This window comes from Phytophthora parasitica, assembly GCF_000247585.1.
Source record: "Phytophthora parasitica INRA-310 unplaced genomic scaffold supercont2.9, whole genome shotgun sequence".
NCBI lineage: Eukaryota > Oomycota > Peronosporomycetes > Peronosporales > Peronosporaceae > Phytophthora > Phytophthora nicotianae.
In genome coordinates this window covers 305,225-328,410 of record NW_008648995.1, presented here as the reverse complement: position 1 = coordinate 328,410, position 23,186 = coordinate 305,225, and the positions used below count along the sequence as shown (strand labels likewise).

The following is a 23,186-nucleotide window of genomic DNA, read 5'->3' as shown; positions in this document are numbered from 1 at the left end:
CCACAACAGTGACTTATGAACCGGTCGTTTTGTGCTTCCAGGTTTTATTTTCGTGGGAGTTTTGCCGCTATTTTTTGCTCAACGTGTAGGCTCGCATGGTAGTTGGAGACTCCTGTAACATTCTTCATCTAGTAGCATACAGGATGCACAGCTCGCCCGAGTTTCGGTCACTTAAGGCCAAGATCCGCATGCTGTGTAAGCAGCGTCGCATCCGGTTGGAAGAGTTCATGAAGACGTTCGACATCCATCGAGTCAAGAAGATCAAGACGGAGCAGTTCAAGCGCGCCCTTGACGTCAGTGGGCTTCACTTATCTGCTACTGAGATTAGTCTCCTACTCGCGAAGTATCGCATCGCAGATGACCCGTCTTTCGTGGACTATCGACGCTTCTGCGACCTGATGGACAAGGTGTTTACAGTCAAAGGACTCGAAGCCAAGCCCAAGTTCCAGTCGATTCCTCATGGCGACTTTGAGCCACTCAAGACATTCGCGTTTGAACCGTTAACACCCACGGAAGAAGCCACACTTGCAGTCGTGAAGCAGAAGCTCTTAGCAGCAGTGATGAACAAAGGGATCGTGCTTAAGGACGTCTTCCACGACTTTGATCGAAGCAACGCCGGCAAAGTGACTCGACCGCAATTCGTTAGGGATATTTCGGACATCGTGGTGCTCTCTTCGGACGAGATGGATGTGCTGTTGAAGGCGTATGGAGACAAGCTGGATGTGCATTACCGTGCTCTTCACTTCGACATTTGCCCGGGTGCGTCGGGTGCTGGAACCAAGGCAGCTCAGCCGCGATCACCGGAACGACGACACTTGGCAGCGCCGTCAGGTATACACCACTCGGATGTCGTCCAGGAACTTGAAGCAGAGTTGTCCGATCTGGTTTTGAGAGATCGTATACGTACCAAAAACTTCTTCACGGACTTTGATCCGCTACGTACAGGCAAGTGCACCGAGGCTCAATTCCGACGTTGCGTCAAGCTGTGCTTCCCTATTGTGAGTGACAGCGACTTGGCGTTGCTAGTGCAGAAATACGGGACCACCAAGTCCTTAGACACGACCAAAGTGGACTATATCCGCTTCTGCAACGCCGTTGACGGCAAAGAACCTCAAAATAACAATTACGACGACATTTTAACGACAATTTCCAGCACCACAACGCACTCAAAAATCGACAAATGTTCGCGTGTCATGCGTGGCTGTTTGACCGATAACGATTCAGAAGTTCTTCAGAAGATGATGCAACGTCTTCACAATTATTGCTCTACACGCCGAATGTTGCTAAAACCAACATTCCAAGACTTTGATAAAGGCAGACGTGAACATATCACGGTTGACCAGTTTTTCCGTGTCATGGCCATGTTTAAACTGACGTTGCATGGGGAGAGTGAAAAGCGAGCGTTGTTGCAACGTTACTCGAGCTCTCATGGCGAACGGTTCGTTAACTACGTCACTTTTTGCTACGATCTTGAGAACTGGGGGAGTGATAACCAACGCTCGAACAATCGTCCGTCTTCACGAGGAGTTGTGTCTGAAATCATTGCACCTTCGAAGCTCCGTACTGACAAATTTGAAGACACTGCAACGGAGACGCACGTACGTTCGTTTCCGATGCTAATTCGCTACATCAAGCAGACAATCAAGCGCGATCGCATTCGTCTTGAAGAATATTATCGAGACTTTGATAAATTACGTCACGGGAAGATCACATTTGCACAGTTTTGTGCAGGATTAGATGCTGCAGGTTTCCTTTTATCTCGTGAAGAGATGGCATTGCTAGGTGGGGAATATGCGTGTAAAGAGGTCGATAGTATGGGCAAACACTGGATCGCATGGAAGACGTTCGTGGATGACGTGGAGAGCGTCTTTACTGTGAAAGGATTGGAGAAAAACCCACATCATGATCTGAAAACTTTAGAGACTCGGGAAGGACAATTTGGTGGCGTCGTGATCGATAAAGATCTCACTCCAGCCGAAGAAGAAGAGGTGAAGCACATTATGCTGACTATGAAGCGCGCTATCGACCGCCAGCGCATGGAGATCAAACCTACGTTTGAGGATTTTGATCGCTCTAAGCAAGGTTTCATCTCGGCGACGAAATTTGAGCGTGTACTGTCAATGTTGACTTTGTTGCCGGCAAAAGCGTCAGATTTGCGCCTTTTGCTTATAAAGTTTCGGGAGCAAGCGGCAATTGGCACGACGGCAACGCTGAGTTCCATTTGCGATGTCAACTACCGCGCTTTCCTTCAAGCGCTTCAGATACTTGGAGCGTCCACGAAGAATGCCAGTAGTGAAAGTATTCGGAGTTTAGTTCTGCCTGGGAGTGTTGCCTTCCGACAGGAACAATATCAGAGTGGCATTATGAACGATTTTTACAAGCGCAAAGCTCGTGACAATCACTCTGGGGCAGCCGATTTATCGCAACTTTTGGCGGAGTTGCGTCGTCAGCTAAGTACCAAGCGCATTCGCTTGAAAGAATTCATCGTTGAAGGCGACAAACTGCGGTCGGGAGAGATCACAGTGGCAAAGTTTCACACTGCACTCAACCGCAGTGGTTGTGTACTAGATGCAGACGACATCCAAACGTTGAGTACGCACTTCCGCTCAGCTCGAAACCCTGACAAGATCGACTGGAGAAGCTTCCTGGGGGCTCTGGACTTCTCGCACGGTATGAATACATGGCAACAAGGAGACGTGGACGACTCTATCAAGCGTATTCTCGAGAAACTTCGCAATGAAGTGAACCATCGCCGTTTGCACATGAAGCCATATTTCCAGGACTACGACCACAACAATGTCACTCACATTACCAAGTTCCAATTCGCTGCTGTGCTTGACATGATGCAAGTGTCCTTGAAGCCCGCAGAGGTCCAGGCACTCACGCACTGCTTCGCACACCGAGATGGCCGCAAACTTACCAACGACGTCAACTATCTCTCCTTCATCCAGGCCGTCGACTCGGACTACTCTTAAAATTTGCATCTTTTCGTGCATTTTCACGTTTCAGTTTTCACCGACCATCACTCTTAATCGTTAAGCAAAAAAAAACAAGAATTATTAACAAGCGCGCCTGTCGGAAGGGCGTATTTCTAAGTCCTCTCGGCCTCATAAAGCAAAAGTTTCTATCCCTCGTCCTTTGGTTGACTCGGCCGAGCACACGCCGTTGCGAACATTCAAGGTGCAGCACGACTCGTCTTCGGTCTTGTTTTTATCTCCTGTGGATGAGCGACATGAACTCGCTCCTGGTGCGTGGGTCGCTCTTGAACACGCCGAGTACGGAGCTCGTGACGGTGCTGGCTCCGCTCTTCTCCACGCCGCGCATGACCATACACATGTGTGTGGCCTCAATGACCACAGCCACGCCCTTGGGTTCAATGACGCCCATAATGGCATTAGCGATCTGCTTTGTCAGTCGCTCCTGCACCTGCAGACGACGCGAGAAGACCTCGCTGACTCGCGCCAGCTTGCTGAGTCCCAATACTTTGCCATTGGGGATGTACCCGATGTGCACTTTGCCCGTGAACGGCACCATGTGGTGCTCGCACATGGAGTAGAGGTCGATATCACGCACAATGACCATCTCGTCGTGGTCCTCTTCGAACACAGCCTCGTTCAATACGTCGGTTAGGCTCTGGCCGTAGCCCTTGGTGTTGTACAATAAGGCCTTGGCCATGCGCATAGGCGTCTTGACGAGCCCTTCGCGTTGTGGGTCTTCTCCGATACATTCGAGAAGAGTGGTGACGGCTGCTGCCATCTTTTCGAGCTTTTCCTTGTCCTCGACGTAGTCGTTGGGTGACCGCGAGGGCAACGTCATGGACAGCTGCTCCAGTCGCTCCTCTTTGGTGTTCTGCATACCTTGGGATTTAGCGGCGCTGGCGTGCACTAGGAATGCGTCGGTGGGGTGCAGGTCGGTCTCGGCAGTGCTAAGAGTGGTCGTGATGGGAGCCATGGGCAATGGCCAGGAGCTCTTCGCGTACTGAGTCACTTTTTGCGAATGACCGGCGGGCAGACGAGCTGCCGTGATTGGGCATGGCGCTATGCGGAGTATGATTGGAGGATATTAGTATCTTAGAGCACCGTATGATTGGAGGATTTGTATTTTGCCCAATCAAAGGGACTGATTGTTATACCGCTGTTAAATGAAGTTTGGAAGACGGAGTGATTGGACGAAAAGGGACTGATGCGACGCCGGGGTGGCGGCGTCGATGCAGGCGGGAGGAAGCGTGTGGGAGAACACCATGACGGCAGCTTCGGCGTGTACATGTCGCACAAGGTCCAGAAGCTCCGCAGCCAGAACGAGAGCTTCACTGCGGCGGCGTCGCCTGATCGCGCGTCAAGTGGCAATAATGCAGGCATCTTCCAGGGTATACATGTATATGTCGATGGGTATACGGTACCGAGCAAGGAGGATATCCGGCAGCTTATGTTGCTGTATGGCGGCGGCTTTGAACATTACGAAACTGGGCGAGTGACGCACATTGTCGCAACTCATCTTCCAGCGTCTAAACTGCTGCAACTTAAGTACGTTCAAGTTGAAGTGGATAACACTACGGCAACATTACTCATTGCTGTACCTGCAGGAAGGCAAGGAAGCCGCTTCCTGTCGTACACCCCGAATGGATCGTACAGAGCATCGAGCAACATAAATTACTTCCCGTACAATCATTCCTGTACGCAGGGTTCACTGACCCCACACAAAACAACATCTTCAGTTTATCCGGATCGTACAATTTTGCGCAACTCGAAGACAAGCCGAGCTCTAACGAGGAGCCTGATGATGAAGACGACGAGTTGGATGTACCGGAGGACCCTCCAGCGTCTCCACCACAAGTGGCAAGCAACAAAAATTCAACCACAACGCTGAAGTTGCGCACCAATTCCACAAAAGATGGTCCCGAATTTGTCCGACACTTCTTCGCCAAGTCCAGACTGCACCACATTGGCACGTGGAGAGCTACATTCCAACAGAAAGCAGCCGAATTCCAAGCCAAATACAAAGGTGCACCTATAAACAGAGCCCCAGTGTCGTCGAGTGATCGGGTGATCCTCCACGTAGATATGGACTGCTTCTTCGTAGCGGTAGCAGTGCGAGACAAGCCAGAGTTACACAAAGTTCCCGTTGCTGTCGCGCATTCGGGCAACGCTGGGTCGTCCGAGATCTCGTCGTGCAATTATTTAGCACGAGCTAAAGGTGTGGGGGCAGGGATGTTCATGCAGACTGCGAAGGAACTGTGTCCCGAATTAATTGTCCTACCCTACCAATTTGACGACATTCAACGCGTATCGTTCCAGATTTACGACATCTTCTTCTTACACACTCTGTACGTACAAGCAGTGAGCTGTGACGAAGCATTTCTAGAGTTTGGACGAGGAACGAACGGTATGGAGAAGGCCAAAGCCATTCGAAACGAGATTTTCGAACATACTGGATGCTCTGCCAGCGTGGGTGTATCATTTAATGTCCTACTAGCCAAGCTGTCGTCCAAGAAGGCAAAACCCGATGGAATATTCGAAATTTCTAACGTAAGTCAAGCGGAAGAGTTCGTGCTGCAACTTACGATCCGTGACTTACCTGGAGCTGGACACATGACAAGTGCGAAGCTCGAAGCATTGGGCGTTGAAAATGTACGACAGTTAGTTTCAATGACTAAAGGAGAACTTATACAATCACTCGGTAAAGCGTCGGGAGAAATGCTGTATAATTACGCTCGAGGGATCGACATACGTCCGCTGTCTATGGAGTCCAATATGATGCGGAAAAGTGTGTCTGCAGTGGTGAATTTCGGCATTCGATTCGAAAAATGGGAAGACGCGACTGTATTTTTGATGGCGCTAGGCCAAGAACTGAGTCAGCGTCTGCGGAATTTAAATGTGCGAGCGAAATGTTTGACGCTGTTGATTAAGAAACGCGCGGGAGGTGCTCCTGTTGAGCCTGCGAAGTTTATGGGTCATGGTGTATGTGATAATTTCTCAAAGAGTCAAATTCTAGCTCAACCGACAGACGATGAAGTCGTGATTGGTAAAGCGTGTATTGAACTTCTTCAACAATTTAATTTTCCCAGTGAAGAACTGCGAGGAGTTGGCGTACAAGCTACGAAGTTGATCTCTGATGCACCCGGTAACCAAAGAAGTGGACAGCTTTTTAAAGCGTGGCTGAAAGATACTACAGGGAATGCAAAAAACCAAGAAGAATGCGAAGCAAAAGCCGAGGATCCTATAACTGAGACGAGTACGAATGCGTTCGCTGCTACAAGTTTTTCGCAGATTAATATCGGGGTGCTGGGAGAGTTACCCAAGCAGCTACAGCAAGAGATATTAGCTTCGTATGGTCGGGGTGCGTCGGCTACTACTACTCAGACAAACTATCAGCCTCCACTGAGACGTAAAACCAATGGGAAGGCACCACTACGACGCAAGCATCCGGCAAGGAATATTTTTGATTCCAAGTCGAATAGCAGACTTGCACGTAATGTTCATTTGTTGGGTACTGGAGATTCTGGAAAGGAGGACGCACTGGATGATATTCGAATGTCCCAAGTGGACTCGGAAGTGTACCATTCGCTGCCTTTGACGATTCGAAGAGAAATCGATCGATACGCGAAGAAACGCAGACCTACATCAACTGTTGCTCCCATCCCGAGACCCAGAGCTTCATCGATTAGTAGCCCCGAGCAACCGGTGAAGAAGAAGTTGACACCTGTTGTGCTACCGAGGATTGAAGATTTATATGCAGATCTGGTTGAGAGTCTTCATGACGAGTACCCTACAACTGGCACACGAGCACAAACGGCTGCGTTCGATCCAATCTACTCACGTATTTTGGTCGAGGTGGAGGATCGAGCGCTGGATCAGGCCTTGCGTATGCTCCGCTTCGTTCGTCGAAAATGTTCCAGTGTAGCCACCCCGACGGAGCTTGCTGAACAATTGAAGCGCGGATTCAACCATGTTCTTAACCTCGTGAATCAAGATATTCGACGACAGTTCAACGGAGCATTGTCATTGCGGTTAGTGACCCCGCTATAACAGAAACCGTCTGAAATCTGTAAGTACTTTAGATTATTGCTTTTGTCTTCTTCTAAATACAGAAGTACTATAGTACCAATCTGGAAGTGTTCAAAAGAATAAGTTGAGTTGGGAATAAGTTGCTGTCCTCTTAATTATTTTTTTGGTTTTGGTCGATCAAACAAATAACTCTCATTCCCCAACACTCCTTCGTCAGTGCAGTTCATCCTTTGGACAGAAATCGATATGGCCACCTCAGCCCAACAAGACACCCGGGCTGTTCTGGACGCTTTCCCAAATTCAAGAGTTGTAAGTCCATGGTTCGAGCTTGAGGAAACCAGTGGAAAAAAAACGTGCTAAGATACCTGGTACAGGTGGAAGTTTATCCTCGGTGGCCATAGCCTTGGTGCCCGCGCAGCAAGAGTTCAAGACCTACTGATACCCTTTGTTCAAGATCGGTGAAATCAGCAGCAAGTGGTCAGATGGAACACCCATTGAATATCGCCACGCCAAAGTCGAAGTTGGAGATGTTCTCGACTACTACACACCAAGCGATAGCGTTCCGAAATGGAAATCTTTCCGGTTGAAGTATCGTCCAAACCGAGTGCGCCACTTCATTAATGAAAACGGGATCGCCAATTTGGAGACAAGCAGCTTAACAATGCAAAATGAAAGCCATACCTGTTAAGGATGCTACACTGCCGCCATCGACGTGATAGCGCATAAACTTTATTTTTCTTTCGCATTTATTCCTACTTAACGAATCCATCTTTCTCAGATTCGTTTGCTAATATTGTGTGGAGCTTATAGAGCGCATCAGACGCCGTCGGTCGTGTTGTTGGATCAAGAGATACACAGGCATTCCCCAGCTCCACCACAGCTTTAATAGTTTCTTTCGAGAACTTAACATGTAGCTTCCCAGTCGCTACCATCTGCAGAATAGCTGGCTCTGGCATCTGTCGACTCGAATCATTGGGGTCTTTGACATGCCAGTAAGGCGACAAGTGCGTATCCAACTCCGACAACACGACTCCAAAGGAAAACATGTCGGCCTTGTCATCATACCTGTCTCCTATCATCACCTCTGGAGCCATCCACAAGCACGTTCCAACTCCACCAGTCATCGACTCGTTCACTCGCTCTCGAGACGTACCGAAGTCCGTGAGTTTAGCGTCTAATTTCTCATTAAGCAAGACGTTCTTGGACTTGAGATCTCGATGAATTATCGGAGGATCCAGTGAGTGCATGTACGTTAAAGCATGAGCGATATGCAGAGCGATCTTGAGTTTTCCCCTGTTGAAACCCATAGGATGATTCTGCTCTTCGTAGTCACTCAATAAGGCCTTCAAGTCCCCTCCAGCCATAAATTCCGATACCACACACATATTTGTCAAAGAATCCCACGCTACACCGATAAATTCCACAATATGAGGATGTTCCATGGCCGCCATCATCTTGACTTCGGCTAATAAGTCGACAACGTGGGAAATGCTACGTCGAGTTTCAGGTAACAACATTTTTACAGCAACACGTCGACCATTATAAAGTCCAGAGTACACAACACCGAAACCCCCACGACTAAGCAATTGAACAACAACGACCTTATCACGAGGGATACGGGCTGCCACAACGAAATCGTCTTCCCATGGACGATTCATTGTCGTTCCTGGAAGCGTCGAACACGCACTGGATACAAAGGTGCGACCTGAAATTTGATAACTGGAGCCGAAGCTGGAGAGCGCAGGAGCAAAAGATCGTGTGGTTTTCTCTTGGAAAATCGAGCACGTGCTGCTGCTTGGGAGGAAGGTACGCCCGCTTACTGGTTTGGACATGAAGACTGAATCATCCTCCAGCATCGCGACGCTGTCGTTCTCGGTGTTTCGTGGTAGCAACGTTCGCTTAGTTGATCTCCATTTCCACGTTACAACGCCAATAGCACCGAGAATTAATACCGCAGCGACGATAACAGCAACAAATGTGACTTTGTGGCCATTCTGGACACTGACTGTCGTACTTTGAGGCATTACAGAGGCGTCTGAAGACGATGAATTAGTGATCTCGTCGGGGATTGAGCTGCTATTGGTGTTGATGTAGAACTTGCTGGCCTGGTAACATTTGTGTGACGCCACCTGTGTCTTGTTGGGTAAAGCTACAGATGCCGGTTGTATACTGCAATTGGTAGCAGGGAAGAACTGAACATTGATCGATTCGTTGTCGATTATAGTGGCGATACTTGATGCGTTTAGTGCCAACGAAATGGACGAGATCGCGTAGGGTACGCAGTGAGCCAAGTCTTGTAGTGCGTGGGTCTGTGTGTACGTCTCGCTGCTGCAATTAGGCTGTCGAAACTGGTCGATGACGATGTGTCTTGTACCTGAGAACGCCACTGTTATATACGTGTGAGTGTCTGTGTCGATGTCCATACAAGTAGTGTTGTAATAGTACATATTGGCTCCGAACTCAATATGGGTACAGGGCTGCGGTGTACAGGTCGCCGAGGAATTAGTGACCTGCATACTTAATGGCGACGAGCACAAGTTGTCCTTGTAGAACGCTATCGCCTTGGACACCGCTGCGAAACTCGAGTTAAATAACAGAGAGACGAGCACAAGGGACCGCAGCAGAGCCATGACCGTTCGAGAATGAACAAGCTGCGTGGATTCTCGCAATTACCACCGACTCGAAGCGGTAGAACCCGACAGACAGAGCTCTGCTCACCCAGTGTCTGACGTCCAGATCGATAAGGACCTGGATAGAATCGCATAGTGGCATGAACCCACACGTCGTTTATGCTGGGGCAATCAGAGCGCGTCGTTCTCGCCTTCATTTGGCATACCGGATTGCTGCGCATCGTGGCATTGTCGGAGATGCTTCTCAAAGGCGTCGAGCGGGAGCATGGCGATGCGTTGGCCACGTTTCCGGTCGCGGTTGAGTTCCATGCAGCGCTCTCTGGCTTCGTCGTACGTGCAGGTGACCACTTCACCCTGTTTAAACGTTTCGTTAATGCGTTATGACATTTAAACAGAAGATAAAAGTATTCTTACCTGTTGTTTGAGCTGTTGGCGATGCCGAAAGTCCGTGTGGCTAGTGTAGAAGACGTACTCGCGCTGTATGAGCGTCGAGGTGTGTTTGTCAGCAGTAGAATCGTTGCTTTTCTTCTGCTGTTGTCGTCGTTTGGCTTCGACTGCTTCAGCCTTGGAGACGCCGCCGTATTGCCCCAGTTTAGCCACTCGCCCGCGCTGCTGAAACTGTTCCTGGATGGATACCATCCCTCTAAAAGCACGTAATAATGCGTCGTGCACTTGCCGTCCAGCCTCTTCCGGCTCTAACAACACCAGCGCAGACGCCACAGCCTCCAGCGTCGACAGACAGCCCTCCATCGGTTCCCTGTAGCATGATAGTTAGCTCAGATCATCCTTCTAACACCGACAATACTCCTCACCGCCTCAAGTCGCCGTAGATGCTCCGTTTAAGCTCGCCATCTAGGCAAATGTACTGCAGAGTGCCACCCCTTGACTCCCAGTCCTTTGCAGCCTTCTCCCAGTGCTTCTTGTTCCTGTGCGCGATCTTCTTAGCTTCCTTCCATGTTCCGTCGATGACGATAACCAGCATGCGCTTTGCATTCCTCGTCCCTCCTCCCCCAGTCAAAGGTTGTGCATGCTCATCGGGGAATAATACCATCGCTGTATCAAACCTGTGGTCTCCTCCTTCATCGTACAACAAGGCATCAAGCAGCTCGTCCTTGCCCGGACCGCAGTCGCACGTTTCGTCGACTGTAACGAGCGTCACGTTCTCAAGCGTTTGAGCCAAAACCGGCACAGACGAGATCGCCGCGCGTCGTCGCTTCTCATGGCGATGCTGCAGTACCAACACGTGCGTTGACCGGGTAACAAGCGGCTCGTCAGGCAGCGACGAGCAGTAGCAAACGCGCAGTGGACGCTTACACCTGTCACAAATGTCTCGACGTGTGTCCTCCATCCAAAATCTGACAATGAGGATGGACACATAAAAGTGTCCACAAAGACAAAACTGAACTCGATAGATGGACAGACTTAAACAGTTATTGAATGGTTCAGGAAGAGAAGGACGTTCCCATAGGATTAATTAAGCTCCTGTTTAAGCGGTGGGCTGGTACACCGGGTCCACGGGGGCGGGGGCGGCAGCGGCCGGCACCACGGGGGCCGTGGGCTCAACGTACGGGCGGTGCACCTCCTCCTTGGGCTCGAGGATGGTAACAACGTCGTCCAGAGCGCGCTTGGGGCCCTGCTTGCCCGTGGGGTCGTGCGGCAGCATGATAGACACCTTGACACCGAGCACACCCTGGCGCATCAGCACGTGACGCACAGCCGTGTCCACGTACTCCTGCGAGGCGTTACCGGTCTTGACCATGTAGCCCTCGTTGAACTTCATGGCCTTGGCACGCTGGGCACGCAGCTTACCCGACACAATGACCTGCACACCCTTGGCGCCGGCCTCCATGACGAAACGCACAACCGAGTAGCAGGCACGACGCACGGCAAGACCGCCAAGGAGACGGTACTTGAGCGACTCGGCCTGGGCCTGCGAGCACAGGCCACGGTTGGCCACGCGCTCGGCGTAGAGCTCGACGGCTCCGTCCGGGAAGTTGAAACGCTTCTGCACGACGGACGTCAGGGCGCGGATGCGCTGGCCCTTCTCGCCCAGCACCTCCTGGGTGCGCGTGGCACGGATGATGATCTCAGTGCGCATGGGGGTCACACGCACCTCGACTCCCGAGTAGCCATCGCCGTACAGCTCACGCTGGAGCAGCTCGTTCAGCTCGGCGTAGAACACACCGTCGGCCACGAACTTGCGCTTCTTGGAGATGTTGGCAGCCATTCTTGTCGTCTTCTCTTGGAGATTCCTGAGTGAGGAGGTCCAGCAAGGCGACAACAAGCTACGGCTCGTCAGCCAATGGTTCAGGACGGACTTTTGTGTGCGAAACATGAAAGTGATGTGATTTAAACATAAAATGGAATTATTTTCTGTCATGAAGGCGTTATGTACTGACATCTCCAAAATATGCACTTCGGCGTTATTATCTGTCATACAGTTGTTGTTTCAGAACTCTTGTCATTAATGGAGAGGCTAGATGACGCTGCGATGACGACTCCTGTAGCGAGCGACTTGGGCACCAAGAGGCAGCGCATCGAGCGTCTGATTGAACGAGGGGATCATCTCGCCAATGTTCAGCAAGAACAGCAGGCAGAAACGATCTCCAAGCCGCATACGATCTCGTCGCGCATCTCGCCTTCAACTTGCACGACTAAGGCGGTATTCCCTGCACGACGCTCATCCTGGACAGCGCAGGAGGATAATAAACTAAAAAACTTAGTGCTTCAATTAGGCAACCGTAACTGGAGTGAAATCGCAGTACACTTTCCTTCCCGAGACCGCAAACGATGTCGCGATAGATATGTAAACCACCTATCTCCGTCGCTGACCTCAGCGTCGAATACATGGAGCGCAGAAGATGACGTGAAGCTACTGCAATTACACCTGACACTGGGATGTAAGTGGGCGACGATAGCAAAAGAGTTCAATGGAAAAAGTGCTGAAAGCGTCAAGAATCGCTGCCTATTGCTGGCCAGGAAGACATTGGATAAGAGTTCGAAAGGCACAAGAGCACCGCCTCAACGCTGGACAGCGACCGAAAAGAACAAGCTACGGGCGTTGGTGACGACCCACGGAGCGAGGAACTGGCTGTTCGTTGCTTCGCAACTTCCTGGACGCACAGACTTGCAGTGTCTACAGCAATGGTACCGGACGCTGGATAACAAGGTAGTGAAAGGCAAAGGAACGTGGACACCGGGTGAGGACCAAGTGCTGGTTGATAAAGTGGCCGAACTTGGACGGAAGTGGACGGAGGTGAGGAGTGAATGACCTGTTGAATCGGAAGGACGTGCTGACGGTGGATGTGCTTCAGATTGCTGCGTTCTTGCCAGGTAGAATTGGAAACCAATGTCGCGAGCGGTTCTTGAACCATTTGGACCCGTCAATCAACTTAGTGCGTGTCTTGTTTGCTTTGCTGTTGCGGGACTTTTATTCTTAATGTGCTGATAGGCGTCATGGACTGATGCTGAAGACAAGATTTTAAGTGAAACTATCGAAACACACTCGACGCAATGGAGTTTGATAGCGGAAAAGTTGCCAGGACGGTGCGAAAATGCCATTAAGAATCATTGGTACTCGCGCGAACGGCGTCGGATGCTTGCAGATGCCTCGAGTAGTAGCAGCATCGACAACTGCAAAGAGGGCTAAATTGGAGATTCATGTGTCAGGTTAAGTGTTATTCAAGTTATGAAGAAATGGAAAGCTTCCATATCGTAGCTATGGGAATACAAGCTGCAACCGCACATTCAACACTACACTCGACGTCCAGAAGCATCTGTGCTTCAGGTTCAGGTTTTAAAAGGCGATGCAGAAGAATTTTTATTGATTGAGTCCCCAGTTTTTTTCACATTTTTTTTAGCGTATTTTAGAAAAAAATAAAAAATAATTGGCAGCATTTGTGGAAATTTGTTCCACATAGAAACCTACCAGAACGTGCCGTACGGTGTTACGAAAACGTACCCTTAACCGTTCTCGAGCATACCGGTAAGGGTTTTGGCATCTTCTCGTATCATTTCGTCTTTAGCAAGAATGGTGTCCGATGCTGTTTTCCTTTCCGAAGTGGAGGCTTTCTTGGCCACCTGTGAGTTGTCGGCGACTAAATGTGATAATGAACTACAACGAAAACACTCAACTAGCAATCCTGATAGCCAGGACACCAGAACTACTGGTGGAGAGAAGCAGGAGACCAACGACCATGCCACCGGCAAGGACAAGTCATACTACAGACGCCGTAAGATGGAGCGGATAAACTTACGGCAGCAGGTGAGGGACTTGGCAGCGACATTGGAAAAACTACAGAGGACCAGTGAGATGACCAAATCCTCCATGTGGATGTCAATGGCGAAGTATCAAAAACAAGAGCGGCTCAACGCAGAGGAGAAGCAGCGACGGCTAAGCGCAGCAATCGACGCTCGAGCTGCCATGATCCAAGAATTTTTCAAGTTAGTACAGTCCCATTTCAGTGTTTTAGGTGGGATAACAGAGAAAGAGGCTCAATTGATCGAGGGTAGGGACGATTCGTCGCACTCCGGTCCATTCAAGAGAATTCGAGTCGATCCGCCGCTTGATGAAACATTGGAGCGCTATGTGAATGAACTTGATCAAACCGACAAAAGCACTAGCGGAGGTGAGTCTGAGAACGAAGTTTGGAGAGACTCCGGGCAGGATTATGATCAGAGTGACAATAACGATCCAGAAGGATCTACCGACTTTGTGGATAATGAAAATGGCAAAGACTTGATTTCCGTCATACATGCAGTGGTCTTCAGCGTGTGTTCAGCATGTTTCGCCTTACTACATGAAATAGAGCCTACGCGAATTAATAGATTACAAACTCTCTAACAACGATAGTTTTTGCGTACAGGACACACGCCCAAGGTGTAAGCAAGATGCATCAAGCAAAATATCCGAAGGGGGAAGCATTAAAGTGCCACCACTGTCCGAGCCCCATTTGTAAGTAGACTGAAGCGTCTGTGTTACTTGTACGAAGGGAGCCTATACACTGTCATACAGAATCCTTTCAATCATTTCATACCAAAAAATACAAGAAAACTAGCGAGGGCCGTAAAATTCACCCTACGTAAAATGCGCCTCGCTATTCTCTCTATCTTCCTTAACGATGCGGTCTCTTCCTTCCTGCGGAAGTTTTCTCTCCATTAAAAAAAATTAAGCTAGAAAAATAGTTCGTGCACTGCCATCCTTACTTCGAAGTACATGTACAAGAATATAGCTCTGTGCGACGGAAAACTCTGCCCATGACGACTGATGAGCTGGGCCTAAGAGGACTCACACCTAGGCTGCAGAGTCCCGCGTCTATTGATCATAAAAACGCTTCCATCATGGCAACGTAACAGGAAGTAATTGATTGCCAACGATTTTTTTTACTGGCTTGTGGCACGCGCCGTGACTCATGGCCCGTGAGCACATCCACAATCAGCTCTTGTGAAATACTTTGTCATTTCGTGCGAGCCATGATAAGTACCAAGTCCAACGAGGAATTTCTAGCGGAGGTGGAATGTTTCCTTAATACATGCGACTTCCCAGTTATCACATCAGGCCATGAGCGTGAAAACGTCAACGAGTTGAACGCAGTTTCCGTCCATGAACATGTTACGTATGCTCGATCCGATTGCTCAAGTGAAGGCCAACCGCGAAGTGATGAGGAGGAAGAGAGAGAAAAGGGCCCTAGGATATGCAGAACGTACTACGAACGACGGAAAGCAGAACGTGTGCATCTACGCCAGCAAGTTAAGGAGCTTGCATCAAAACTGGCTAAGCAAAAGAAAACCAACGCTGGCAGTGTAGTGCAAATGGCGTCATCGTGGTGGTTGGTGGCAAGGTGGCAACGAGCTGCTCGACTAAACGCTGAAGAGCAAAAGAGACGCCTTTGGGCTGCAGTCGACACTCGAGCTGCATTAATTCAAGCGCTCCAGACTACTCTGCATACCAGCCTCGGACAGCAGATAGACGTGACATCGGAATTATTCAAAAACAGCGCGGAATTGTTGGCGGATAAGAACAAACGTATCAATTTCGATTCTTCCGATGCGGAGACATTTGCGGCCTTTGTACACGAGCTGGATGTTATCTACTCCCAAACGGACAAGGCCTTACACGCTATTAGCCTCGAATCAACGTCAAAAGACTGGGATGCCCCGAGGCAGACGTGGAAAGAGGACAGCAAGACAGGATGCTACTTGTACATGAGTCACCAGACGATTTCCTCCGACTTCAAGGAAACCTGCGCGGTTCTGTGGCAGGTGGCATACATGACACACCGCCAAGAAAACCGGGAGGTCTTTTGCGCTGTCGACCCTGAGAACACCGTTGCTATCAAGTTTCGAATTACGACTCGATTGAATTCGGGCATAATCGCGTCAGTCCTTCAGCGTGTCGTCACTCGTCGATATCAAGAAGACGGACGAATGATTCTTGCTTGGAGGTCTTTCGCTGAAGGCGAAGGGATATTCACTGATATGTATGCCGATGAAACGGGGTGGTGTGCGGCTACTCCACTATCGAAGCACGAAACACTCTTGAGAATTTGTATGCGGCATGTGCCCATGCACTTCCGTGGCGTGACGACGAACAAACCTGAAGTGGACCAGTTCAAAAATTTGGTTCTTGACACGGGAAGCAATGATGTATTTGAGGTTACAACTAGGTTGGAGTCCCTGCTTCTCCAAGAAGCTTAGATATAATAAAGTCATCAAATACGTGACAGTCCCAGCATACCATTTATTGAAGACGTTGCGTTAATTTAGAGCCAATTTTTTTTAAGTCAGTTGTCAAGGTGATTGGGCAGAAATCTTGAAGTCATCCGTGTCAAAATTATAATAAGGCCTTTCCGCACAGGACCGAGATGTTGAGCTTCAGGGTCACTTATTAACGTGTGGAGCACTTCTTACAAACTCATGCTGCCGTCGGACGATTCCATCCTCTCCGAAGTCAATGACTTCCTCACATCGATCGAGTTGTCATCCCTCGAATCATCTCACGTCGTTGCTGAAAAAGTCACGGCAACAAGACTCGACACCTCTGGGTTGCATCCCACAGAGTCTCGCAGATTCGATGAAAATCGAACGATACAATTTCGTGATGAGTAAATTCGAAGTAGTATTCTTGTGATCCTGTCTCCAAGCCGCTCGGGAAATCCAACGCTTCTCTAGATTGGTAAACACTGAGTCTGTTTGAGCGTTAGATTGTGTCGAGGTTTGCACTGTAAATCTTGAGAAATTCTTGATCGAAAGGTTCAATTCGTATCTCTTTGAAGTCGCTGTGTAGGGTAGCCTCATTTGTGTCGTTGCATCTACCGATCAACCCATGGTATTACTGAACCAAGGAGATCTGCGCTGAAATAGCTGTTGACAAGCAAAATCTATGCTGCTCTACTACCAACCGCGCTTCCAGTTGCCGTTTGGCTACCATTCTCCACCCAGAACAGGTTAACCGCCTTGCACGTTCCAGTACCAGCTTCATCGTGAGCTGTTGCACCTCTTGCTCCAGTCTCTCACGCTCAGAGCGCTGTCGTTGGCAGTACATCTTGTGACGGTATCGACTATCACTACGGTTGGTGGCAGGCAGTTGCACTTAGCTTACCTCGCCGTAACGAGGGCCGAAGGCTCTACGGTGAAGGGGGTAACTCTCAGGACACTGTGGCGCTGAAGTTTCGCCTCACTAACTCAGCCATAGCTGGTTCAGCGCTGCAGTATGTTCTTATCCGTCGGTATAGTGAACAAGACCGCATGGTATTGACGTGGAGAATATTTACTGAGGGTGAGGGGAATTCGCTGGTCTATACGCGGATGAGGTTGGATGGGGTGTACAGTCACACCTCCCTAAGTGACGGCAGTTTGGGGTCTGAAAATTGGCCGTATCAGTTATAGAATCCGTCACTTAAGGAAATGGCTACATTATAATGGCTACATTTATTCTGCTTGTTGGAAGAAGCTGTGTAGTGATGTCTGTCGCCTTCGTTGTACGACTTGAGATCTTGTGAGTTTTGTCAACGTCTGCACCATATCCTGCTCCCGCTTTGTGTCACGTTGGCAATGAAAAAGAAAAGATGATAGCTCCACACAATATGCTAGTGCTGTTGATGCCGATACCGGAGGAACGTCATCTTCGTCTCCGCTGCCACCCTCGCTATTTGAGCCCTCCTCCGTCTGCACCTCTTCTGGTGGCTCGTGTACGTCAATGTCCTCGTCCACTCCCACGTACTCTGCCACGCTTTGATCTACATTCATGCTCGCCATCATTCGGGCTAAGTCTTCGTCTACATCTTGACAAGGAGGTCCCGTGTAATCTCCGGTAGATGCAACGCTCGTCATTAGAGAGCCATTCACGATCCTTGTGTGGACCCAGCAGTTCCTTATGCATTCAGTAGTTACATCACTCCAACTCTCCAGACTAAATTGAATGGCCTCGAGGACGTTTAGTTTCCGCTTGATGCCCCCCTCTAGTGCGTCTAAACACCAGCGTACGAATCGCCGATGATATCTACTCTTGAACGAGCGGATAATTCCTACAAATTAAAAGAAACAAATCAGAAAATATGTTAGAATTCCATAAATATTTAACTTACCAGCGTCCAGTGGTTGTGCAGATGAGGTCATGTCGGGAGGTAAAAATTTAACTTGTACATGAGAAAGAGGTCGTAGCACTTTATGGCTGGATGCGTTGCCCACAAGTAAAAGCACGTTGCGGTTCTGGGCAGCCATCTTCAAGTTAAAATCATCTAGCCACTCCTGAAACAGCAATGCAGTCATCCAGGCCCTCTTGTTGTGATAGTACACAACTGGCTTATCCTTAAGCGCAGCGTGAGCTCCACCTCGAAAGCATCGCGGATTGGCAGCTGTCCCGATCACGACGGGTTCAGTTTGTGACCTCCAGTCGAATTACGACACAAAGCGATTGTAATTCGCGCTTTATCACGTTTTTTTTTCTTTCTTCTTCATGGTAGCTAACGTTTGGTTGGGAGCCAAGCGATAGAAAAGTGCACTCTCGTCGAAATTGTAAATATCTTCTGGCTTGTACTGGTTTGTAATTTCCTGTAATAAGTAGCGTGCCGAACGTGCTTGCACCGTAGTGACGGCATCAACTTCACCATGCAAGCGTTTAGACGAAATACCGTTTCGCTTCTTGAACTTAGCGAGCCACCCGTTGCTGAGTCGGAGCTAGTCATCAGTGATCTGAAGTGCCGTTTTAATGTCTCTCGCCTTCATTAGCAAAATGTCGTCCGAAATAATGGTGTTTCCCTCTTGGCGGTGGAAACATTCGAGAAGCTGTTGCTCTAGTTCAGGAAACTTGACCCGGCGGCGTCGAGTTGCGGACGTGTTTGAACTACAGAAGTATGTAGGAGGCTTGCAACGGATTCGGCGAATTGTACTAGTACTAACGGACTTCTTAAATTTAGCCTGGACCCAATCAATCACGTCCGCGTTCTGGATATTGGGAGTGCGCTGGATCTTTAACTTGACCTGCAGCTTCTCGTCCAATGTCAACGTTTGCAAGGGCGTAGTTGCCATTTTGAGGACTTGGTAGGGACTTGTTGGTTGTGCGGCACGTGTGATAATGTCAGGATTGGCTGAGACGCGTGTCCAAATAGAGAGGTTTTCTTCCCAACGTGGGTGTCATTTAGCGAATAGAGGTTTTTGTGCAGATAAAGGAGGAGCATATTGAAACCTATACAAATCGTTTTGCATAGCTTGTGCCCTATCATTTAAAGAGTGTATATTCAGTTAGGGGGGTTCAAAGAGGGAGGTGTGACTGTAGTTTCTGCTACATCGAGTAAAGGATTATCCAGCACGAAGACTGTTTTGCAGAATTGCATGCGTTATAAGCTGATGCATCTCAGTCGAACAGATGAAGCTGCCACGAAGCAGTTCACCAGGTTGATTCTGGACGCTAGAGCGTACGACGCGCTCGAGTCAGTTAAGTGACTCAAAGAACAACTTGTAGGTGACGCGGACCCCGTCATATCGCCATACTAAGTAGACAACCTGTTTCTCAACAGGATCCTTACCACATCTCGAAGCATTTGATAACTTTTTTTGCTTCTACCAAATCTAATCGTGACTTTTCTGGTCATTCAGAAGAAACTTTTCCAGGCTACCGGCTATTTCGTCACAATTGGAAGTGCTGGCTTCGACCACCATATCTGCAAAGCGCTTTGCAAGCACGGCTCCATCACTCACCACCTCGTTCATGAAATTCATCGGCATGTAACACGCGTAAAGTCTCAGTACAGAGCTCCTTTCGTCTCCACTCACCACACACCATCCAAGTTCGTCTGCATGCATTCCAGCGAAAGCTCCCTCCTCTCCCTCAGCAAAAGTTCGCCACACGACTACCATCCGATCGTCTTCTCGGTATTGCCGGTTAATGACACGAAGCAGCACAGATGCATCTTTGCCTATCTTCAGTCGGGTGCTCACTCGAAACTTGATGGCTACGATACTGCCGGGATCTTCGATTCCGTCGTAGAGCTGCTGATCCTCTCGCAGATGTACTGAGAGTGTACGCTTCAGCATACCACAAGCATGCGCGAAGTCGAACGGGAACTTACGCTTGTACGTGTGCTGGAAGTAACTGTTGTCACTCTCGTCTCTCTGCTCCTGCGTGAGTGCCCCGCAATGCTCGTCCGTCGCGTCCAAACCAGCGGCATCGAACACCGTATCGGTTTGAAAGTAGACAGCGTTGAAAGTTCGAGCAGACGTTCTGTAAAACTCGCTATCGAATGACTCGAGGCGTAGCCTGTCACAATGATAATAGTTCCTGCTGCCTCCCCGCTCCAGAGACTCGACATTAACCAGTTTGTCGTAAGTCAGACTTTGATATGCTCGAATCAGTGTAGTCTGTGCTGCAATTGCTGACCTCAACTGTCGATGCCGTGCCTCGGACGCTAAACGCGTTTCTAGTGACACAGCATTACCATTCTCCATCCAGACATCGATAACAGTCTTCTAGGTTCCGTGGCCAGTTTCTTATTGAACTCTTCTATCTCCTGCCCCAGTCGTTCCCGCTCAACCCGCCTGCGCTTCCGATAGGCCCTGTGGCGAACACATACCCCAATACTACTTTGCTCGACTCCAGATTTGGACGTCTCACTGTTAATGTTGACATCGTGTTTTGAAGGTTCGCTTAGTGGAAGTGTTAGCAGGTCGCATGAGTCAAAGAAGTCCTCCACCTCGGTCAAGAACGGAGAGTCCAGTGTCATGCTGAACTGGTGACTGAGAGTCTCAATGAGAAAGTGTCAACTACCTGTTCCAGACCAGACCATACTGCAGTACTGCACGTGATAACGCAAAACCAGATGACAGATTACACAGATTGTGCACCACACTGAATCTTACGGTGGAGATGAACTTGCAGTATCTTCATAAGCTACATTCGTCGTCAGGTTGCAATACTTCCAGGCGAAATCGATGCGTTATTCGTGACAGAATTGACTCAGAGCTCTAAGGTTGCGTGACGAATGCTACGAAAAGCGTGGCTTCCTAAGTGTAATCAACAAAGAAGAACACGCCACTATAACAACTTTGGTCAGAGTCCTACTTAGTATTATTTAAGGAGGAGCGCTTTAAGTCTACATACAATCTCTTCGGAATTCGAAGTGCTGGCATCCATCACCATGTTCGCGAATTATTTTACTATCAAATCACTCTTACCTACTTCGACGCTACTGAAGTTCATCGGCACGTATCGTGCAAAACACCGCATAATGCTGCTATTTTCCGACTCCGCCGAGGGAGCCAGAACGCCCCATCCAATTTCATCTGCGTGCATCCCAGTAAAATGCTCCTTGCCCCTCGGCAAAGACTCGCCATACCACCGCCCGGTGGTCTTCTTCGTAGCGACGGTTGATGACACGAAGCAGGACTGATGTATCTTTCCCCGTCTTCAACTGGGTGCTAACACGAAACTTGAATGCCACCGCACTATCGGCGACGTCTAGATCTTCACAGACTTCTTGTGTTTCCGGATGATGAAGCAAGAGTGTGCGCTTCAAAGTGGCACTGGCTTGTTTAAAACTAGACGAAAACTTCCGCTTGTCGACGTACTGGAAGTAGTTTTTCCCACTCGCGTGTTCTCGCTCCTCCATGATAGTCCCGCAACGATCTTCCGTCACGTCCAACCCAATACTAGTGAAAACTTCGTCGGTCTGAGCGTAAATGGTATCGAATGTCCGGAATGAAGCCGTGTAGAACGTCGAGTCAAAAAAGACTCTACGCGAAGCGACTTGAGCTGATAGGGGATACTGCCACTGCTATGTAGGTTCAGACTCTGAACCTATCGACGACAAGACCCACAAGGTCTTGGATCGACATGGTGCTCTCGTGCAACTTGCCCTTCTCTTTCTGTGAGACTAGTGCGGCTTCTAACTACGTTAAGATTGGGAGCCTTTCGACGGACAGCCTGGTGAAGTACAAGCGACTGTTAGTCCGTGAAGTCGAAACTGTAATTGCTGGTATCCTGCCTAAGTCGTTTGGTATCATTTTTGACGGGTGGACTTTCCGGTCGGAGCATTATGTCGCAGTCTTTGCGTCCTTTCGCCACGATGGCAAGATGCAGACCATTGTGATCGCTATAGCGCCAATTATTGATGATGAGATCAGCGACCACACTGCCAGCAGCAACGTCAAGATCCTGGACGTCATTCTTTCCTACTATGGCCGGAGCAAAGCCAGTATCGCTTACATTGTCGGAGATAATTGCTCCGTGAACGGTGCTGGCGCTGATCAGCTGCAGGTTCCGATGGTGGGCTGTGCCAGCCATCGTCTGAACCTAGCAGTGAACTTACTTCTCGCTGGCGACGACAAGCTACTCGATAAGATACAGAAGTTGATGTACAAGGTGAAAAATTTGCTGCTGGTGTCTGCAAAATCACGGTGAGTTTAATCTATGATTATGTGTGTTCTGAAATTTAATGTGCTTATTTTGTGCTAGTCGAAAAACACTCCTTCGACCTGTTCCTAGACAGGACACTCGCTGGTCATCTACTTTTGCTATAGTTAACAGATACTTCGAGCTGAAGGAGTTTCTTAGTGACGACGACGAGGACGAGCTAACTGGGTTTCTACCAACCCATCGAGAGGAGAAGCAGCTGAAGTCGATCCTCGCCAACCCCAAGATGTTCGAGTCAATCTCGAAGAGGCTGCAAAGTGCAGACGAGGTAACACTACTCGACGTGCGCGACCTGTTTGACGCGCTCATTGCACAGACGCCAGAAGTCGCCCACTACCTCGCTGCTGATGCAGCGATCGTCAAGAGCCCTGTTTTCGAACGAGCTTGTGTGAGTGTGCTGCTGGGTCGTGAAGGCGCGCTGAGTGACGACGACAAGGCTATGCTGGAGCCGCTGGCCGCGGGAGCAGCCCCACTGTCGAGTTCTTCGGAGACAACGTCGCTCGATGAAGGTTTCGCCACTGTTACGCTCGAGCGTGCGAGACGGCTTCGTCAAGCTACTTCACGCTTTAACGATCAGATAGCTGTGATCACTCCGACTTCGAACGTCGTCGAGAGATTCTTTAGTCAAGCGAAGGCAGTAGTTGG

General features: G+C 49.3%; 12 protein-coding genes across 12 annotated transcripts in view; 6 read left to right on the top strand and 6 right to left on the bottom strand.

Annotated features, from left to right (window-relative positions):
* Positions 1-95: 95 nt before the first annotated feature.
* On the top strand, positions 96-2,975 carry PPTG_06197 (hypothetical protein; the record flags this gene model as incomplete). Its single annotated transcript, XM_008900085.1, has 1 exon — positions 96-2,975. One exon carries the CDS (start codon positions 96-98, stop codon positions 2,973-2,975), a length of 2,880 nt encoding a protein of 959 aa, XP_008898333.1.
* On the bottom strand, positions 2,196-4,022 carry PPTG_06196 (GTP cyclohydrolase I). Its single transcript, XM_008900084.1, has one exon. The coding sequence runs from the start codon at positions 3,949-3,951 to the stop codon at positions 3,211-3,213; it is 741 nt and encodes a 246-aa protein (XP_008898332.1). The 5' UTR covers positions 3,952-4,022; the 3' UTR covers positions 2,196-3,210.
* Positions 4,023-4,139: 117 nt separating this feature from the next.
* PPTG_06195 (hypothetical protein) lies at positions 4,140-7,155 on the top strand. Its single transcript, XM_008900083.1, has 2 exons — positions 4,140-4,523; positions 4,583-7,155. The coding sequence occupies exons 1-2, from the start codon at positions 4,183-4,185 to the stop codon at positions 7,023-7,025; spliced, it is 2,784 nt and encodes a 927-aa protein (XP_008898331.1). The 5' UTR covers positions 4,140-4,182; the 3' UTR covers positions 7,026-7,155.
* Positions 7,156-7,756: 601 nt separating this feature from the next.
* On the bottom strand, positions 7,757-9,634 carry PPTG_06194 (TKL protein kinase; the record flags this gene model as incomplete). Its single annotated transcript, XM_008900082.1, has 1 exon — positions 7,757-9,634. One exon carries the CDS (start codon positions 9,632-9,634, stop codon positions 7,757-7,759), a length of 1,878 nt encoding a protein of 625 aa, XP_008898330.1.
* Positions 9,635-9,805: 171 nt separating this feature from the next.
* Positions 9,806-10,982, bottom strand: PPTG_06193 (hypothetical protein; the record flags this gene model as incomplete). Its single annotated transcript, XM_008900081.1, has 3 exons — positions 9,806-9,988; positions 10,049-10,391; positions 10,447-10,982. 3 exons carry the CDS (start codon positions 10,980-10,982, stop codon positions 9,806-9,808), a joined length of 1,062 nt encoding a protein of 353 aa, XP_008898329.1.
* Positions 10,983-11,047: 65 nt separating this feature from the next.
* Positions 11,048-11,948, bottom strand: PPTG_06192 (40S ribosomal protein). The gene has a single exon (XM_008900080.1). The coding sequence runs from the start codon at positions 11,859-11,861 to the stop codon at positions 11,121-11,123; it is 741 nt and encodes a 246-aa protein (XP_008898328.1). The 5' UTR covers positions 11,862-11,948; the 3' UTR covers positions 11,048-11,120.
* Positions 11,949-12,076: 128 nt separating this feature from the next.
* PPTG_06191 (hypothetical protein) lies at positions 12,077-13,529 on the top strand. Its single transcript, XM_008900079.1, has 2 exons — positions 12,077-12,890; positions 12,949-13,529. The coding sequence occupies exons 1-2, from the start codon at positions 12,102-12,104 to the stop codon at positions 13,072-13,074; spliced, it is 915 nt and encodes a 304-aa protein (XP_008898327.1). The 5' UTR covers positions 12,077-12,101; the 3' UTR covers positions 13,075-13,529.
* A 72-nt stretch (positions 13,530-13,601) lies between these two features.
* On the top strand, positions 13,602-14,748 carry PPTG_06190 (hypothetical protein). The gene has a single exon (XM_008900078.1). The coding sequence runs from the start codon at positions 13,665-13,667 to the stop codon at positions 14,475-14,477; it is 813 nt and encodes a 270-aa protein (XP_008898326.1). The 5' UTR covers positions 13,602-13,664; the 3' UTR covers positions 14,478-14,748.
* A 358-nt stretch (positions 14,749-15,106) lies between these two features.
* Positions 15,107-16,330, top strand: PPTG_06189 (hypothetical protein; the record flags this gene model as incomplete). Its single annotated transcript, XM_008900077.1, has 1 exon — positions 15,107-16,330. The coding sequence occupies one exon, from the start codon at positions 15,107-15,109 to the stop codon at positions 16,328-16,330; it is 1,224 nt and encodes a 407-aa protein (XP_008898325.1).
* A 3,372-nt stretch (positions 16,331-19,702) lies between these two features.
* On the bottom strand, positions 19,703-20,853 carry PPTG_06188 (hypothetical protein; the record flags this gene model as incomplete). The annotated part of the gene is made up of 2 exons (XM_008900076.1): positions 19,703-20,599; positions 20,704-20,853. 2 exons carry the CDS (start codon positions 20,851-20,853, stop codon positions 19,703-19,705), a joined length of 1,047 nt encoding a protein of 348 aa, XP_008898324.1.
* A 555-nt stretch (positions 20,854-21,408) lies between these two features.
* PPTG_06187 (hypothetical protein) lies at positions 21,409-21,738 on the bottom strand (the record flags this gene model as incomplete). The annotated part of the gene is made up of 1 exon (XM_008900075.1): positions 21,409-21,738. The coding sequence occupies one exon, from the start codon at positions 21,736-21,738 to the stop codon at positions 21,409-21,411; it is 330 nt and encodes a 109-aa protein (XP_008898323.1).
* A 224-nt stretch (positions 21,739-21,962) lies between these two features.
* Positions 21,963-23,186, top strand: part of PPTG_06186 (hypothetical protein) — a gene marked incomplete at both ends in the record, with an annotated part of 1,562 nt that continues 338 nt past the window's right edge. The window contains 2 exons of the mRNA XM_008900074.1: positions 21,963-22,525; positions 22,584-23,178. Of these exons, the coding sequence (XP_008898322.1) occupies positions 21,963-22,525; positions 22,584-23,178 (1,158 nt within the window). The remainder of the gene's footprint in view (positions 22,526-22,583; positions 23,179-23,186) is intronic.

Coding starts and splice junctions, on each gene's coding strand:
- PPTG_06196 (XM_008900084.1), bottom strand. CDS start 3,951: ATGGCTCCCATCACGACCACTCTTAGCACTGCCGAGACCGACCTGCAC.
- PPTG_06195 (XM_008900083.1), top strand. CDS start 4,183: ATGCGACGCCGGGGTGGCGGCGTCGATGCAGGCGGGAGGAAGCGTGTG. Junction 4,524..4,582: donor TCTAAACTGCTGCAACTTAA/GTACGTTCAAGT, acceptor CTGTACCTGCAG/GAAGGCAAGGAAGCCGCTTC.
- PPTG_06192 (XM_008900080.1), bottom strand. CDS start 11,861: ATGGCTGCCAACATCTCCAAGAAGCGCAAGTTCGTGGCCGACGGTGTG.
- PPTG_06191 (XM_008900079.1), top strand. CDS start 12,102: ATGGAGAGGCTAGATGACGCTGCGATGACGACTCCTGTAGCGAGCGAC. Junction 12,891..12,948: donor TTGGACGGAAGTGGACGGAG/GTGAGGAGTGAA, acceptor GATGTGCTTCAG/ATTGCTGCGTTCTTGCCAGG.
- PPTG_06190 (XM_008900078.1), top strand. CDS start 13,665: ATGGTGTCCGATGCTGTTTTCCTTTCCGAAGTGGAGGCTTTCTTGGCC.